At 35.1% G+C, this 19,693-nt stretch overlaps 1 protein-coding gene across 2 annotated transcripts in view; it reads right to left on the minus strand.

The window, feature by feature from the left end:
- LOC136041322 (cell division cycle protein 16 homolog) overlaps positions 1–19,693 on the minus strand; it is a 122,475-nt gene that overhangs the window by 15,228 nt on the left and 87,554 nt on the right. For both annotated transcript variants that reach the window (XM_065725956.1, XM_065725951.1), the window contains exon 10: positions 16,047–16,206. In XM_065725956.1, coding sequence (XP_065582028.1) covers positions 16,047–16,206 — 160 coding nt within the window. The remainder of the gene's footprint in view (positions 1–16,046; positions 16,207–19,693) is intronic.

Raw genomic sequence — 19,693 nt, forward strand, 5'->3', positions numbered from 1 at the left:
GTGGGGGGGGTTACGTGGGAGGATCTTTCCATGGAAAAACTTCTCATGGGGGAAGAGACTTTCAATGAAGGGGGTGCAGGATGTTTTAGCATTATATAAAAAAAAACAATGGAAAAATAAATATGAAAAGTTTTTTTCTACTGAAAGTGAGGAGCAGCATTAAAACTTAAAACGAGCAGAAATTATTGCGCATATGAGGGGTTTACCTCCTCGTAATACCTTGCTCTTTACGCTAAAGTATTTTTAGTAATTCCAACTATTTATTCTATGGCCTTTGTGATTCAAGGGTCATTCTTAAGGAATTGGGACAGAATTTAAAATTTAGTGTAAAGAGTGAGGTATCGACGAGGGGTGAACTCCCTCATATACGCAATAAGAACATACGAATATAGAAATTCGTTACGTAAGTTAATTCGTAAATTGCGTCTATTTTTTACTAATGAAAATGCTCGCAAAAAAAATTAAAAGTTCTAGTTGCCTTTTAAGTAATCAAAAATTGGAGGGCAACTAGGCTTCCTCCTTCTCCTTTTTTCTCAAAATCTTCCGATTAAAACTATGAGAAAGCCATTTAGCCAAAAAAAATTAATATGCAAATTTCGTTTTAATTATTTATGTGCCGAGAGCCAAGATCAAAACATGCATTAATTAAAAAACGTCCAGAAATTAAATAAAAAAAAACAAGTTTTTTTAAATGAAAGTAAGGAGCGACATTAAAACTTAAAACGAACAGAAATTACTCCGTATATGAAAGGGGCTTTTCCTCCACAACGCCCCGCTCTTTACGCTAAAGTTTTTTACTGTTTTAAGAAGTGAGCTAAGAGAAAAGAGTCAAACTTTAGCGTAAAGAGCGGGGCGCTAAGGAGGAAAAACCCCTTTCATATACGGAGTAATTTTACTTTCATTTAAAAAAAATTGTTTTTTTTAATTTATGTCTTAAAAGAGCAACTTGAATGCCCTTGAGAGGATCAAACAATTCGTGGTAGCGAACTGTAAGGAGCGACCCGGCTCAATAGTAACCAAAACTCTAAAAAATGGAATTTTGATACCAATAGTTACATCAAAATAATCGCATTTTAATGCTGATTTTAAATATATAAGTTTCATCAAGGTTAGTATTACCCATCAATAGTTACACTAAAATTTGCCTTATTTTAGAAAATAGGGGAAGACACCCCCTAAAAGCCGTAGGATCTTCACTAAAATCACAACCATCGCATTCGGCGTATCAGAGAACCACACTGAAGAAGTTTTAAGCTCCTATCTGCAATTATGTGATATTCGTATTTTTTGCCAGAAGACCGATCTGGCACGCTAAAGTTTTTTACTGTTTAAAAAGTAGAGTTAAGAGAGAGAGTCAAACTTTAGCGTAAAGAGCGCGGCGAGTGAGGAGGAAAAGCCCCTTTCATATACGGAGTAGTTTCCGTTCCTTTTAAGTTTTAATGTCGCTCCTTACTTTCAGTTAAAAAAAAAACTTGTTTTTTTTTTATTTAATTTCGAAAGAAACGGCTTGGTGATAGATACCCTCAGGGCCTAGAAAAGCGGAATGAAATAATTTACAATTGCAGTCCAAGAAGAGGAGAGGATAAAGCAAGAGGATCCAAATTAAACTGAAACTACACAACCCATTTTTTCATCCCAGAAAATCTAGGGACAATCTCTAAGCTCTTGAATAGGTAATATTCGAAATAATACAGAACAGTAGAACAATAAAAACCGACAAGGTCAAGTCTTAGAAGGGTTTTTGGAAACGTTATGAGGACGGACAAACCGTGTATTATCAGCAAAACTGTAGGGATGGTACATAATACATAAATACAATTAAAAATAGAAAATACTAATATGTTTTTGAGCAAGATTTCTCGGCTCAGGCCTCCAAAGCCCTGGAATTTTACACACAATCTCTAAAGTTTCATGCGAACGTGTGGTAAGATATTTACCACATGAACTATAATGAACCAATTTAAAAGAGATATATTGCTTTATCTTATTTATTTCAACGGTCACACAATGTAAAAAGTTTAAGAAACGCTTTTTTGAGGGGGAGGGGATACAAACAAGTAGTGCTATAGCAAGGGGATGCTATGGTGAGGGTACAAGACACTAACCCGAAATATCTGAGGGAGAAAAACCCGCCTAAAATCGGGCTAAGTTATGGAAAAGTCCCTCTAGGAAATAACCAGGTCGATTTTTCTATACCATAATAAAAGGTTGTAATCGAAACGAATGTCCCCTAATCTTTTCTTTTCATTAGTAAATATAAGGATTCTATTCAGTGCTTTCACTCTGAATCTATTTAAATGCACGGGGAAGACTCTGAAATTCCAGGTATTTTTGGAGAAACAAGATACAATTTTGGGCAATATTCGCGAATGGATAATACAACTACCCTAGCTTCAGTGTTAAAATATATAGCTTCAATCCTTAAAGCTTGCAACTTAGTCTTAAATATAACAACGGTAACTTTTTTTTTCATTACACTTCCTCTTCTCTCAGTTGTACCAACATAATTTAAATTCCAAAGTTATAACAATATTTATGTACCACCTAAACTTAAAAACAGAGGTAACACATTCAAAATCTGTAACTTTGATGTACCAAAGATCTTTTTTGAGTGAAGTAATATAAGCTACAACTGTGGCCATGTTGGCTCCAGATACCTCAAGAAAAGCTCGATTTGGGCGGTTTGCAATATAGATCAAACGGAAGTAAACTTATTCAGCTACTGCTGGTCAAAATTAATACTATTTTTCTATTGTGTGCCGATTTACGAGGTTCTACCACAGTAATGTTTAAATAGGGCTAGCAATCAATTTTGCTTGAAAATCCCGCCGCAGTCAGGTGCAATAATAATTTAGACTAGAGATGACTCTAAGCAGTGCTTTGTTCTGAGCTATGAATTTTAGATTGGTCAGACAAGTGGTGTAATTTGGAGGAGGGAGCAGAGGAGGTATCTACCCCTCGAACTTTTTCTTCACCTTGATTCTCTTCACCTTAAAAAACTCCGTTTTTTACATTTTAACCGAGAAACGTTTTTATGGCACTTGGTATTAACCAAGTGACACAATCGCCAATTCTGTCGGTCTGTCTGTCGGTCTGTCTGTCTGTCTGTCGGTCCCGGTTTTGCTACTTTAAACACTTCCAGGTAAGCTAGGACGATGAAATTTGGCAGGCGTATCAGGGACGGGACCAGCTTAAATTAGAAATAGTCATTTTCCCAATTTGACCATCTGGGGGGGGGGAGTGGGGGGCCAGTTAATTCGGAAAAAATAGAAAAAATGAAGTATTTTTAACTTATGAATGGGTGATGGGATCTTAATGAAATTTGATGTTTGGAATGATATTGTGTATCAGAGCTCTTATTTTAAATCCCGACCGGATTTGATGACATTGGAGGGAGTTGGAGGGGGGAAACCTAAAATCTTGGAAAACACTTGGAGTGGAGGGATCGGGATGAAACTTGATGGGAAAAATAAGCACAAGTCCCAGATACATGATTGACATAATCGGAACGGATCCGCTCTCTTTGGGGTAATGGGGGGGGGGGTAATTCTTAAAAATTAGAAAAAAATGAGGTATTTTTAACTTATGAATGGGTGATGGGATCTTGATGAAATTTGATGTTTGGAATGATATTGTGTATCAGAACTCTTAAAATAATTTTAAGTCCTAGACACGTGATTGAAATAACCGGACCGGATCCGCTCTCTTTGGGGGAGTTGGGGGGGGTAGTAATTCGGAAAAAATTAGAAAAAAATGAGTTATTTGTAACTTACGAACGGGTGATTAGATCTTAATGAAATTTGATATCTAGAAGGATCTTGTGTTTTAGAACTCTCATTTTAAATCCCGACCAGATCCGGTGACATTGATGGGAGTTGGAGGGGGAAACTGGAATTCATGGAAAGCGTGAAAATCGAGGTATCTCACGAATGGGTGATCGAATCTTAATGAATTTTGATATTTAGAAGGACCTCGTGACTCAGAGCTCTTATTTTAAATCCCGACCGGTATTAAGCCTCTGATTTTCCTTTTAAAGCAATCTATTGATTCTTAAAACTTTGCTAGAGCTCATACCATATGAGTTCTTGGCTTTTGGCTCTTCCGACCTCATCACAAGTGCCATATGAGCTCTTAGCTCTTGTTTTAACATTTAACCAGCCTCAAGCCATATTTTCAACACAATATTTGACTTATATTCATAAGATTAGTACTATTTCTTATAGTAAAATTTTAGGTAGGGGGGGGGGATCCGAGTAGGTCAAATGGATTGACAGGTCTTATTGACAATAACATTAATTTCGTGTAATTTGTGCAAGTATCTGGATATGCATCAAGTCAGATACGAAAACTAAGATTGATTTTCTCAGAATTTTATATTACGACCCAACAGCCCCCCCCCCCCAATCACAGTTTTTTTCTCCTACTTCCTCATAATTATTACTAGAATCTTCAAAACTCAAATACACATTTTTCATTTTTATGGCACTTGGTATCTACCAAGTGACATATAGCGATCGCAAGTTCTGTCGGTCTGTCTGTCTGTCCCGGTTTTGCTAGTTTAAGCACTTCCAGGTAAGCTACGACGATGAAATTTGGCAGGCGTATCAGGAACCAGACCAGATTAAATTAGAAATTGTCGTTTCCCCGATTTGACCATCTGGCGGGGATTGGGGGGACGGTTAAATCGGGAAATTAGAAAAAAGAGGTATTTTTAGCTTACGAACGGGTGATCGAATCTTAATGAAATTTGATATTTAGAATGATATCGTGTCTCAGGGCTCTTATTTTAAAATCCCCCTTGGATCCAGTGAAATTGGGGGGAGTTGGGGGGGGAACCTAAAATCTTGGAAAACGCTTAGAGTGAAGGGGTCGGGATGAAACATGGTGGGAAAAATAAGGAGAAGTCCTAGATACGTGATTGACATAACCGAAACGGATCCGCTCTATTTGGGGGAGTTAAAGGGGGGGGGGGGGTTAATTCTGAAAAATTAGAAAAAATGAGGTATTTTTAACTTACGAAGGAGTGATCGGGTCTTAGTGAAAGTTTCACATTTAGAAGAACCTCGTAACGCTAATCTCTTATTTTAAATCTCGACCAGATCCGGTGACATTGGAGGAGTTAGAGGGGAAAACGAGAATTCTTGGAAAACGTGAAAATTGAGGTATTATCTTACGAATGGGTGATCAGATCTTAAAGAAACTTGATATAAAGAAGGATCTCCTGTCTCAGATGCTCCAGTTTCAATTCGAATCAGATTCGAGGACATGGGGGGTTGGAGGGGGAAACCGACATCTTGCTAACCGGAAATCTTGGAAAACGCTTAGAGTGGAGAGATCGGGATGAAACTTGATGGGAAGAATAAGCAGCCGCATGTAGAGTGACGGGGGCGATGCAGAGTACCGGGGCCCGGTGAGACTCAAACCGTTATCATTCGTTTTTGTGTTCGACATACTAGCGATTTGACCAAGACAGATCACGTATTTTGCTAAGTAAATTATCCAGCAATCTTTCCTGAAAAGTAACAAAGAATAATAGCCAATTTTCTGGGGTAGAAAAAAGTATATACGATATACACGATGTAAAACAGGGAGGTTTCTAGTCTTATTCATTTTGGCACTCCACCCAGGCCTAAACAAAAATAAGGCCGTTCTCTCTAAACCATGTCAAATTTAATCATTTGTTCAAACTTTGTAATCAATTGAGTTAAAGCTACTCATTCTTGGGAGAATTCACTAAATAAACCCCGTAAGATTAATTTATTAGTTCAAACTTTATACTCAACGGAGTTAAACCTTTAAGTCCTTAGGAAGATACAAGGAATAAACCGTGTCTAATTTAATTAATATGTTCAAACCTTATATTCAATAGAGTTGAACCTTTTTTCCTCAGGAATATTCATGGAATAGACCACGTCACATTTAATTCATCTGCTCAAACTTTGCAATCAAAAGAGTTAAAGCTATTCATTCTTGGGAAAATTCAAGGAATAAACTGTGTCAATTTTAATTCATTTGTTCTAACTTTATATTCAACGGAATTAAAACACTTAGTCCTGAGGTAGATACAAGGAATAAACCATGTCAAATTTCATTTGTCAGTGCAAAATTTGTAATCAACTGAGTTAAAGCTATTCATTCTTGGAAAATTCACTGTATAAACCAAGTCAAATGTATTTCATCTGTTCAAACTTTATAATCAACAGAGTTAAATCTTTTAGTCCTTAAGAAAATGCAAGGAATAAACCATGTCAAATTTAAGTTATCTGTTCAAAATTTATACTCAACAGAGTTCAAGCTATTCATTCTTGGGAAAATTCACTGAATAAACCTCGTCAAATTTAATTCATCAGTTCAAATTTTATACTCAACAGAGCTAAACCTTTTAGTCCTTAGGAAAATTCAAGGAATGAACCATATCAAATTTAATTCATCTGTTCAAACTTTATAATCAACAGAGTTAAAGCTGTTCATTCTTGGGGAAATTGACTGAATAAACTACGTCACACTAAATTCACCAGTTAAAACTTTATACTGAACAGAGTTATACCTCTTAGTCTTTAGGAAAATTCAAGGAATAGACTGTGTCAAATTTAATTCATATGTTCAAAATTTGTAATCAACAAAGTTAAAGCAAAATATTCTTGGTAAATTTTACTGAATAAATCACGTCAAATTTAATTCATCTATTCAAACTTTATATTCAACACTGTTAAACCTTTTAGTTCTTAGGAAAACTCAAGGAATAAACCATTTCAAATTTAATTCATATGTCCAAAATTTGCAATCAACAGAGTCAAACCTTTTAGTCCGAAGAAAAATTCAAGGAATAAACAGTGTCAAATTTAATTCATTTGTTCGAACTTTATAATCAACGGAGTTAAAGCTCTTCATTCTCGGAGAAAATTTACTAGATAAACCACGTCAAATTTAATTATCTATTCAAACTTTATATTTAAGAGAGTTAAACCTTTTAGTTCTTAGGAAAATTCAAGGATTAAACCGTGTCAAATTTAATTAGTCCTTAGGAAAAATTCAAGGAATAAACCGTGTCAAATTTTATTCATCTGTTAATTGATCTATTCAAACTTTATATTTAAGAGAGTTAAACCTTTTAGTTCTTCAAATTTACTTTGAATAAATCACGTCAAATCACGTCAAATTTAATTCATCTATTCAAACTTTATATTCAACAGAGTTAAACCTTTTAATTCTTAGGAAAACTCAAGGAATAAACCATTTCAAATTTAATTCATATGTCCAAAATTTGCAATCAACAGAGTCAAACCTTTTTATTCCGAAGAAAAATTCAAGGAATAAACCGTGTCAAATTTAATTCATTTGTTCAAACTTTATAATCAACGGAGTTAAAGCTCTTCATTCTCGGAAAAAATTTATTAGATAAACCACGTCAAATTTATTTATCTATTCAAACTTTATTTTTAAGAGAGTTAAACCTTTTAGTTCTAAGGAAAATTCAAGGAGTAAACCATGACAAATTTAATTAGTCCTTAGGAAAACTCAAGGAATAAACCGTGTCAAATTTTATTCATCTGTTAAAACTTTGTCACCAACAGAGTTAAAACTATTCGTTCTCGGGAAAATTCACTGAATAAACCACGTCAAATTTAATTCGTCTCTGCAAACTCTATCATCAACAGAATTCTAACAGATAACAAAGTGCTTTTATTAGTTTTTCTTGGCATTCAGCAAGCAAGTAAAACACCCAGAATTTATTAACTACCTGAGTTAATTGTAGTCAAAACTGCTTTTTATTAAATTTTTGACACTCTTAGTCAGTAACTAAGACACTCAGATTTTGCTAACTAGCTAAGTTTGTCCAAGGCATACGTGCGTTTTTATTATTTTTTTATCTTTAATCACCAATTAAAAAACTTAGAATTTACCAAGTAGTAGAGTTTGCTGTAGTCAAAAGTACTTCGATTAATTTTTTGATACTCAGCCAGAAAGTCAAGCATACCCCGCTCTTTACGCTAATTTTTTTTGAGTTTAGAGAAAGAGTCAAACTTCAGCGTAAATAGCGGGGCATTGAGGATGGAACAGCCCCTTTTATATACGGAGTAATTTTTGTTCGTTTTAAGTTTTAATATCGCTCCGTACTTTCAGTTAAAAAAAACTTGTTTTTTTATATTTAATTTACAAACAAAAACCAACCCTGCAAAAAACTCCTGTTCAAATGGACAAAATGTTGAACACAAAATGTCACAGTTTCAACCGGTTTTCTCAAGAGCAATACTAAAAACAAAGTAACAACAATAAAAAAACAAGTAATAGCGTCCAGTCCCTATAGTTCAATTGATCTGTCATAGGCAGCACAATAGCACTGTCTAAGTAAAGAGCGATGTGGGCGCAATGTATTTTTATTTTTTTAAGACCAGGACACTTTGCATCGAATGAGTTGTCGTAGAAATTTCAAAAGGGCTCATTTGACTGGGAATTGAAGGGACTAGTGTCATTTCTATTAGTCGAAAGTGATCAGAGGGCAGCTAACCCCCCTCCCATGCCTACCATTTCCCTAAATAAATCCAATCTATTTTTAGATAGCCATTTTGTTCAACGTAGTCGAAAGATCCTGAAATTATGTAGTTGAGTATGATGAGCCTCCCCCCCCCACAGCCCTTAAGGCAAGGGTCGTAAGTTGTGCCCTGGGGGTATAACTTACATACAAAGGGTGATCGTATAAACTTCGGAGGGGGCTCGTTAGATTGCTAATCAGAAGTTTTAGTTTTAGATTTTTAGATACCCCCCCCCCCTACACACCTCGTATTTTCCCAAAAAGGCATCTGATAGAAATTTTGAGATGGCCACTTGTTGTCAAATTTGAAAAGAGCTCATTCGATTGGAAACTGAAAGGGCTAGTGCCCATTTGAATAGTCAAAAGTGATCGGAGGGTATCTAACCTCCTTCCCATGTCCGTTCCCAAAACGCACCCAATCAAAATTTTGAGACAGCAATTTTTTTCAACGTAACTGAAAGGTCCGGGAATTATGTCTTTGAGGATGACAACCTCCCTGCCCCCCACACCGAGCCCTCAGGACAAGGTTTGTAAGTTATGCCCTGGGGCCATATAAGTTATATATATAGAAAGGATGATCGTAAAAACTCCGCAATCGGCGCATTTATTTGAAAATCAGATGTTCTAGTTCCCTTTTTAAGATTCAAAGTGATCGGAGGGTGGATACCGCCCCTTAAACCTCGTATTTTCCTGAAATCCATCTGATAGAAATTTTGAGATGGCCATTTGTTGTCGTAAAAACTTCAAGAAAGGCTCATTTAAGAGGAAATTGAAAGCGCTAGTGTCCTTATCATTAGTCATAAGTGACTGGAGGGCAAGAAGCTCCCCCCCCCCGCCCATCAATTCCTAAAACACTTCTAATCACAGTTTTGAGATAGCCATTTTGTTCAACGTAGTTGAAAGGTCTGGAAAATATATTTTTAACAACCCTCATACCTTCGCAAGACAAGAACATAATTTGCACTGCACTGAAAAAAATGGCTGTGGATCGTCATTTTAGTGTACATATGCTGATATATACTCCTTGAAACTTTGCTAATTTTTTATTTATTAAAGTTAAAACATTTGGAACGTATTTTGTTTATTTAAGTCATACAATAAATAACGGATTCAGACTCAAAACGAACAAAGATTAACACGAGTAGGGCTGACAACCCCCCTGTCTTCTCAAGACCAGAACATAATTTGCAATTATCTGAAAGCAAATACATTTCAAATGTTTTCATTTTGTTTTCACTTGTTTAAATATTTTTACTCGATATATGAAGCAGGAACTCCTTCCCCAATATATATATATATATATATATATATATATATATATATATATATATATATATATATATATATATATATATATATATATATATATATATATATATATATATATATATATATATATATATATATATATATATATATATATTGCACTCCAGTTAGAGCGCGAGTGCCTGGTCTCCTTTTTAAGAGTAACAAGAGATTGGAGGGCAAGCAGCCCTTCTCTCAAGCCCATTCATTTTCCAAACGCATCCCATCAAAATTTTGAAACAGCCATTTTGTTCAGCATAGTAGAACGGTCCAGCAACTATGTCTTTAGGGATATTAGGAATGTCAAATCCCCACAATTATGCATTTGGGCCATCGTGCTTTAAAATAAATGAAAAGCCATTGTGTTATGGTTGGCAATAAGACACCTCAGCAATTAATCGAGAACAACTGGAGGTATTAAGTTGAAACTCCTGGAGATACTTTTGGGGAAACTCAAAACAAACAGTAATTACAATAATTCGCCGAGTCAAACTCAAAAAGAGGAAAAATTAACATGAGTGGGGCTGATAACCGTCACGCCTTCAAAACACCAGAACACAATTTACATTATACTAACACAATTTACACTATACTAAAAAAAATAGCCGAGTCAAACTCAAAACGAGCAAAAGTCAACATGAGTGGGGCTGATAACCCTCATGCCTTTAAAAGACCAGAACACAATTTGCCCTATACTAAAAAAAAAAAAAAAAAAAAAAAAAAAAAAAAAAAAAAAAAAAAAAAAAAAAAAAAAAACTATAATAAAATAATAGATAATAAATAAATAATATCTTTTTTTAATATCTATAGTAAAAAATATCTTTTTTAACTAATAAAAAAAGATAAAACATTTCGGACGTATTTTGTTCTCAGTAAAGCGCCAGTTATGCTCTAGTCTTGAGATGGCATGGGGGTTATCAGCCCTACTTACCTTAATTTTTCGCTCCTTTTGAGTTTGACTTGGCTATTTATTGTAATTTCAGTTCATTTTGAGCTTCATTTATCTATTGATGGTGATTTGTTGTAGTTTTACGTTTGGAAGATTATTTGCCTTCATTTTTGTTTATTCTTGGCTCAATGGAGATCCTTACTTTTCTTTGAAAAACTTGGCTTGTAGAAAAAGGTTTTTAAATTAATCAAACAGTTCGTGGTAACGAACTGTAGTAAGGAGCGACCCGGCTCAATAGTAAACGAAACTCGGAATTTTGATGCTAAAATATACATCAAAAGAATCAGAATTTTCATTCTGATTTTAAATATATAAGTCTCATCAAATTTAGTCTTTGTCATCAAAAGTTACGAGCCTGAAAAAATTTGCCTTATTTTAGAAAATAGGGGAAAATACCCACTAAAAGTCACAGAATCTTAACGAAAATCACACCGTCACATTCGGCGTATCAGAGAACCCTATCGCAAAATTTTCAAGCTCCTACCTACAAAAACGTGGAATTTCGTATTTTTTGCCAGAAGACAAATCACGGGTGCGTGTTTATTTGTTGTTTTTTTTTTGTTTTTTTTTCTTTTCCCCAGGGGTCATCTTATCGACCAAGTGGTCTTAGAATGTCGCAAGAGGGATCCTTCTAACGGAAATGAAAAGTTCTAGTGCCCTTTTTAAGTGACCAAAAAATTGGAGGCAACCTAGGCCCCCTCCCACGCTCATTTTTTCTCCAAAGTCAACATATCAAAATTTAGAGATAGCCATTTTGTTCCGCATAGTCAAAAACCATAATAACTATGTCTTTGGGAATGACTTACTCCCCCACAGTCCCTGGGGGAGGGGTTGCAGGTTACAGACTTCGACCAGTGTTTACATATAATAATGGTTATTGGGAAGTGTACAGTCGTTTTCAGGGGATTTTTTTGGGTTTTGGGGATGGGGTTGAGGGGAGGGGGCTATGTGGGAGGATCTTTCCTTGGAGAAATATGTCATGGGGGAACAGAAATTCAATGAAAAGGGCGCAGGATTTTCTAAAATTACTATAAAAAAACAATGAAAAAATAAACATGGAAAAGTTTTTCAATTGAAAGTAAAGAGTAGCATTGAAACTTAAAACGAACAGAGATTATTACGCATATGAGGGGTTCTAAAAATACTTTAGCATAAAGAGCGAGGTATTTAGGAGGAGATAAATACCTCGCTCTTTATGCTATAGTATTTTTAGTAATTTCAACTATTTATTCTACGGCCTTTCTGATTCAGGGGTCATTCTTAAAGAATTGGGACAAAACTTACGATTTAGTGTAAAGAACGAGGTATTAACGAGGGTACAAACCCCCTCATATACATAATAAAAATTAAAGAATATAAAAGTTTGTTACGTAAGTTAATTCTTAAGTTACGTATATTTTTTACTAAAAAAAAATTCGTTAAAAATTAAAATTTATAGTTGGCTTTTTATGTAACCGAAAAATCGCATGGCAACTAGGCCTCCTTCCCCATCCCTTATTTCTCAAAATCGTCTGATCAAAACTAAGAGAAAGCCATTTAGCCAAAAAAGGAATTAATATGCAAATTTCATTTTAATAATAAATGTGTGGAGAGCCAAAATCAAACATGCAATAATTCGAAAACGTTCAGAAGTTACATAAAAAAAACTAGTTTGTTTAACTGAAAGTAAGGAGCGACATTAAAACTTAAAACGAAGAGAAATTACTCCATATATGAAATGGGTGTCCCCTCTGCAATCCCTCGCTCTTTACGCTAAAGTTTGACTCTTTGCCACAATTCTGCTTCTTAAAACAATTAAAAGCTTTAGCGTAAAGAGCGAGGGATAGCGGAGGGGACAACCCATTTCATATACGGAGTAATTTCTGTTCGTTTTAAGTTTTAATGTCGCTCCTTACTTTCAATTAAAAAAACTAGTTTTTTTTATGTAATCTCATTACAAATCTCATTACATTTTATTTTTTTATTTAATCTCAGAGATTGACTAATTTTGACAATGGCTTAATTTAGCCAAACAATAACTAAATAAAAAAAGACGCAATATTTTTTATTACAGAAAGCTGAATACACAGTTTTGAAGATTTCGGGGAAGATAAATTGGATTTTAAGGGAGATATTGGGAGAAACGGTGACTTTTGGGGAAGTTTCAGGGATTTCGGGAGCTCAATTTTCTTTCGGAGAAAATTTTTAACCTTTGGTGGTACTCCCAGAAATTCTCGGACAGTGATGGCATTGATTCAATATGAAATAGATAACCTTCGACGGTGTTTTCTCGATTCTAAGCCTTTCGAAAATTGATACTTCGCCAAGCTATCAAAAAGCATAAACAGGAAAAAGTGCAGTATCGATCAAATATGAATGCTAAATCAAATAAGAGATTACTCTAGGCAATAGATCAACTGTACATTTCTTGGATAGAAATAGGTAAAGCGGCTGGAAGCTTGGGTATAATTGATGAGGTGGATAGAGTCAGCTTTGGATAAAATTTAGTGTTCCCTCTTCAACGCCCCGCTCTTTGCTAAAGTTTGACTCTTTCTCTCAATTCTACTTTATAAAACAGTAAAAAACTTTAGCGTAAAGAGCGGGGCGTTGAGGAGGGAACAGCCCCTTTCATGCACGGAGCAATTTCTGTTCGTTTTAACTTTTAATGTTGCTCCTTACTTTCCGTTAAAAAAAACTTGCTTTTTTAAATTAATTTCTGAATGTTTTTGAAGTAATGAATGTTTGATTTTGGCTCTCTGCACATGAATAATTAAAACGTCATTTGCATAAAAAATTTTTGGGAGGAGGGGGGGCTAAATGGCATTCTCTTAGTTTTGATCAGACTATTTTAAGAAAAATGGATGGGGGAAGAGGCCTATTGCCCTCCAATTTTTCGGTTACTTAAAAAGGCAACAAGATCTTTCAATTTTAACGAACGTTTTTATTAGTGAAAAATATACGTAACTTACGAATTAACTTACGCAGCGAACTTCTATATTCGTATATTTTTATTATGTATGAGGGGGTTTGCCCCCTCGTTAATACCTCACTCTTTACACTAAAGCTTAAACTTTGTCCCAATTCTTTAAGAATGACCCCTGAATCACAAAGGCCGTAGAACAAATAGTTGAAATTACTAAAAATAATTTAGCGTAAAGAGCGAGTTATTTAGGAGGAGATGAACCCCTCATATGCATAACAATCTCTGTTCGTTTTAAGTTTTAATGCTGCTCCTTACTTCCAGTTGAAAAATTTTTTTCATTTTTATTTTTTCATTGTTTTTTTTTAAATAATGCTAGAAAATCCTATGCATCCCCCCTTCATAGAATTTTTCTTCCCCCACGACAAATTCCTCCAAGGAAATATCATACCACGTAGCCCCCTCCCTCAACCCCCTCAACAAAAAGTTCCCCTGAAAATGTCTGTACACTTCCCAATAACCATTACTGTATGTTAACACGGGTCAAAGTTTGTAACTTGTATCCCCTCCCCCGGGGACTGTGGAGGTGTAAGTCATCCCCAAAGACATAGTTATTTATTTTTTCGACTATGCTGAACGAAATGGCTATCAAAATTTTTATCCATTGACTTTGGGGGAAAATTAGAGTGATAGGGGCCTAGGTGCCCTCCAATTTTTTGGTCACTTAAAACGGCACTAGAACTTTTAATTTCCGTTAGAATGAGCCCTCTGGCGACATTCTAGGACCACATTCCAGGGCAAAAAAAACGAAGTTCCACATTTTTCTAGATAGAAGCTTGAAACTTCTACGGTAGCGTTCTCTGATACGCTAAATGCAATGGTGTGATTTTCGTTAAGATTCCATGACTTTTAGAAGGTGTTCCCCTCTATTTTCCAAAATAACGCCAACTTTCTCATGCTCGTAACTTCTGATGAGTAAAACTAAATTTATTAAACTTATATATATATATATATATATATATATATATATATATATATATATATATATATATATGTATATATATAAAATCAGCATAAAAACCTGATTCTTTCGACCACTTGGTCAATACGATAACCCCTTAAAAAAAAAATTAAACACACACCCGTGATCGGTCTTCTGGCAAAAAATACGAAGTTCCACATTTTTGTAGATAGAAGCTTGAAACTTCTACAGTAGCGTTCTCTGATACGCTAAATGCGATGGTGTGGTTTTCGTTAAGATTCTATGACTTTTAGAAGGTGTTCTCCTCTATTTTCCAAAATAAGGCCAACTTTCTTAAGGCTCGTAACTTTTGATGAGTAAAACTAAATTTATTAAACTTATATATTTAAAATCAGCATAAAAATCTGATTCTTTTGATGTATCTATTAGTATCAAATTCCGTTTTTCGTTTACTAATGAGCCGGGTCGCTCCTTACTACAGATCGTTACCACGAACTGTTTGATTTCCTTCTTTTTATTACTTCATTAGACGAAGCGTTTTGAATCTACTTCAAAACAGCACAGGAAAAAGAGAGGGGAAAAAATAGTCTTTAACATGGTTGTGCGGGTGGTGGTTTGGGATCATCAACATATAATTTAAAAGTCGAATTAAAGTCTCCTCTCTAGAGGGTTTCTTCCAGAAACCACACCGGTTTTCTATATGCGGTTTAGTTATATATGGTCTAGAAAATAGTAAAAATTTACGAAAAATCTATGAGAATGAGAAATCATTACTGAATTAAGCGATATTGGGGATAGGGTCTCAAACGCCTGTATAAAAGTTCTTTTTCAACAATTAGTCGCCATACAGAGTGAACACCACTAGAATTTACAGCCAGAGATACATAGCTAAATTCTTTTCAAGGGTGTTTTAACGTTCATGTGACTGGAGCTTTCAAAAATGAACCTACAGTCCAAACTAAAACTACTCGATTGGGATTCCAAATTTTTACCTCAGCTCCTTCCGTACTTGTAGGGCTTTGAGGAATCCTTGAACACAGGCCTATAATACTTTTTGTGACAATGAAAAGAAGCTCGGCTTAAAATCTGATCTAAGTTCAGCAAGAGCTCATTCTAAGCCAAATGAGATCTTTCTTCTCTATCTCTCTTTTCATTTACTCAAATCAAACTTGACAGAGTCTATTAACTAAGTAAAAAAAGTGGACAGGAGCACATAAATACCTTTTCATGACCTAATTTGGCCGTTGATCAATTTCAGAAAGTTTCAATAGTCTAGGACATTTAAAGGTTTTAATCAAGAACTAACGTTTAGCTTGCATTGTCTGAGTAGGAATCAGAATCGATACTGACACTTTTATTTTCCAAGTTTGGGACATACCTTTTTGTGATAGCTTAAAGATTCCTCGTAGTTTTCTAGTTTTCTACATACATGTCCCATGTTGTTATAGAGAGGCTCCCAAGTTTCAGGTATACATGTATGACTTGTTGCATCAATCTTGGAAATAGCATTCAAAAAATAAACCTTTGCCGTTTCGTACCTAAAAACAAAAAGAAAAGAACCACTAGAAACCTTTATTTTAAATAGCCCATATCAATCTCGAACTTTTAAAACTTAATAATCATCTTCTTTATTCAGATGGTATTAACAGAACTGATAGTCCACATTTGCTAACAATTCGCTTTATCTTTACAAAGCAATATATAAAAGTATTTTACAAAATAATTTCCTTGATTATGTGGGAAGGAAAGAGAAGAAAAACGGAGAATCAAATTAAGGAGAAAAACGATTACGTATAAAGCTTTAAATAGTTGATTTCTTCGTCAAATACAACTATAACCTAAAAATATTTCTGTAAATTTTCCGCAATAAATTTCATCTTGGATTACTAAACGCCGAGGCAGTATCCAGGGGGGGGGGCGGGGTATGACCCCCCACCGGAAACTTTTGTCCGACTCGTAAAAACGCAACAAAAAGATAAACACATTTTTGAATAGGGAATTTCTTCGTCAAACACAACTATAAACTAAAAATAACTCTGTAAATTTTCCGCAATAAATTTCATATTGGATTACTAAATGCCAAGGCCGTATCCGAGGGGGGGGCAGGGTGTAACCCCCTCCCCCCGGAAACTTTTGTCAGACTCGTAAAAACGTAACAAAAACACACATTTTTGATGCCTCTTTTAGTTTTTCCACTATCCCCCCCCCCGAAAAACCCAATGATTCCTTGTCAAATGCTATTTTTAAAAATATCTTTACAGATATCTTACAAGCGATGTCAGAACTTGAAGAATCGGAGCCCGGTAGCCAAAATTACAACGTAAATCTATCCAAAGTGGGCAGTTTTAACGTTTTTTCTTCTATTTTTAAAGCTGCTGATAGAAATGTGTTCATTCAGGACCCAACAATTAATTAGAGAAATTTGTACAGAAAGGCAAGTCATAAGAACATTCTCAGAATAAAATATAATTTGCCGCAATTTAAATGACGAAACATTGTTTCGTAAGTCATTAATCAACATGTCATACTCCCGTCATTTTTGAAATGCCAATAAAATATTATTTATATTTAAGTAGATTAATAAACGTCTAGATTATTATGACTTGATTGGATATAAATATGAGATTAAATTATTACAAAAATGACACTTTTATCACTCTAAAAAAAGTTCAGATGGCTGCGAGTTTCAGAAATTCCAATAAGAAAAGCAATCCCAGCGATTTTTGAACATGTTAATTTTGATGTGGCCAAAAAAGATGGATAAAAATGCTCACTTTTTCGTGCTCACAACGAAACGGGTCATCTCAGGTTTTCACAATCTAATATGATAAGGGAAATAAGGACTAGGTTTTCCGTTAAAACAATTCTTTCTTTTAGGATACAGATTAAACGAACTAGAAAAACAAAATAGTAGCTCAATAATATCCCTTCAATTTGGTATCTAGAGCAAAATATTGAAATGGGCAATCTCTGTGGAGGCACTGAAACACTACTTGTGTCAAGTTAGGGTTGGTCTCTCATACCTAACATGTTACCTATTGGACTAAATGTACCTCCTCAAGTTTTAACAAAAGTGGAGATTTTTGAGAAGCATTTTGTCGAAAAGTATAATTTTTGGGGGAATCTGAAATATTAAATATTTTCTCCTGGGAAAAATGGCAGCCAATTTGCATTGTTGATACGGATGAGTTCAAACAAGTAGCAACGCTTTTTTTCATTGCAAGCTTCCTGGCGCCATTTCGGAAGATGATATGACATTAGTCCTGATAATTCATATTCCTGCGCCAGAACATTTTTATACCTTCTCTTGGAACAACATTCTGTATGTCATTTGGAGAATAATTCAACAGAGATGTAGTTCCACGTGACAAGCCTTCGGGTACAAAATGGGGTACCTTAATCAAGAGAAAACGGTGTGTATTTTTGTAGGAGTTTGTTGAATGACCGAGGGGGTTCAGTTTGAACATATTCCAAGGAAATTTTTCTTCATTGGCAAAACTGAGTCGTTTGGAAGGATGGTTTTAAATATAGCAAAAGTAGGGGAGGATGAGGTTGGTTTGAACGAAAAAATTTGATTGGTTGTAGTTTCTGTTGTAATTAATATTTTCGTTTCGTTTTTGAATGCAATGAAAAGTAATCTCAGCAAATTTTAGGGATTATTTTATTTCAATTGTGTTTTGCCCTTTAAATCAGATTATCCAAGAGAAATAAAAGTCTAAAATCACCCTAACCGTATGGGGTGAGTTCAAAGGTTGAATTGTGAATTCGGACAACGCCTAATTTTTAATAGAATATTGTTTACCGGTAGCCAAACGCGACGGGAATGCAAGAATGATGTAACCTTAAAATACAAATACTATGCAGTTAGTATCAGCAAAGATATACCGTGCTTAAACCCGATCGTTTTCATAATCATCACTAAGAGTCACTCTGTATTCGCGTTTCCTGCGGGTTGCTAGCAGTGAGGCTGTAACAAGAACAGAAGATACGCCTGAGGCTCTAAAGATTATACCCTAAACCTCAATATACATACCCTATACCTCATTACCGTATTACAGACGGCACAAAATTTGCATACTGCAGACGGAACCTAATTTACAAATAGCCGTGAAGCCCGTAGCAACCAGATCAAACAGTTCGTGGTAACGAACTGTAGTAAGGAGCGACCCGGCTCAATAGTAACCGAAACTCTAAAAAATGGAATGTTGATACCAATAGTTACGTCAAAAGAATCACATTTTAATGCTGATTTTAAATATATAAGTATCATCAAGATCAGTTGTACCCATCAAAAGTTACCAGCCTGAGAAAATTAGCCTCATTTTACAAAATAGGGGAAAACAACCCCTAAAAGTCAGACAATCTTAACGAAAATCACACCATCAGATTCAGCGTATCAGAGAACCTTATTGTAGAAGTTTCAAGCTCCTATCTACAAAAATGTGGAATTTCACATTTTTTGCCAGAAGACAGATCACGGATGCGTGTTTATTTGTTTTTTGTTTTTTTTTTGTTTTTTTCCCCAGGGGTGATCGTATCGACTGAGTGGTCCTAGAATGTTGCGAGAGGGCTCATTCTAACGGAAATTAAAAGTTCTAGTGCCCTTTTTAAGTAACCAAAAAATTGGAGGGCACCTAGGCCCCCTCCCACGCTCACTTTTCACATTATTCACCATATATTCACCATTATTCACCATTTCTCATTATTCACCATAGTCGAAAAACCTATTAACTGAATAATGTCTTTGGGGATGATTTACTACCCCCCCGCAGTCCCCGTGGGAGGGGCTGCAAGTTAAACTTTGACCTGTGTTTACATATAGTAATGGTTACTGGGAAGTGTACAGACGTTTTCAGGGGGATTTTTTGGTTTAGGAGGGAGAGTTGGGGGGGGGTACGCGGGAGGATATTTACATGAAGAAACTTCTCATGGGGGAAGAGAATTTCAATGAAGGGGGCACAGGATTTTCTAGCATTATTTGAAAAAACAATGAAAAAATAAATATGAAAAGTTTTTTCTACTGAA

Source organism: Artemia franciscana, chromosome 2 (assembly GCF_032884065.1).
Source record: "Artemia franciscana chromosome 2, ASM3288406v1, whole genome shotgun sequence".
In the NCBI taxonomy this organism is placed as follows: domain Eukaryota; kingdom Metazoa; phylum Arthropoda; class Branchiopoda; order Anostraca; family Artemiidae; genus Artemia; species Artemia franciscana.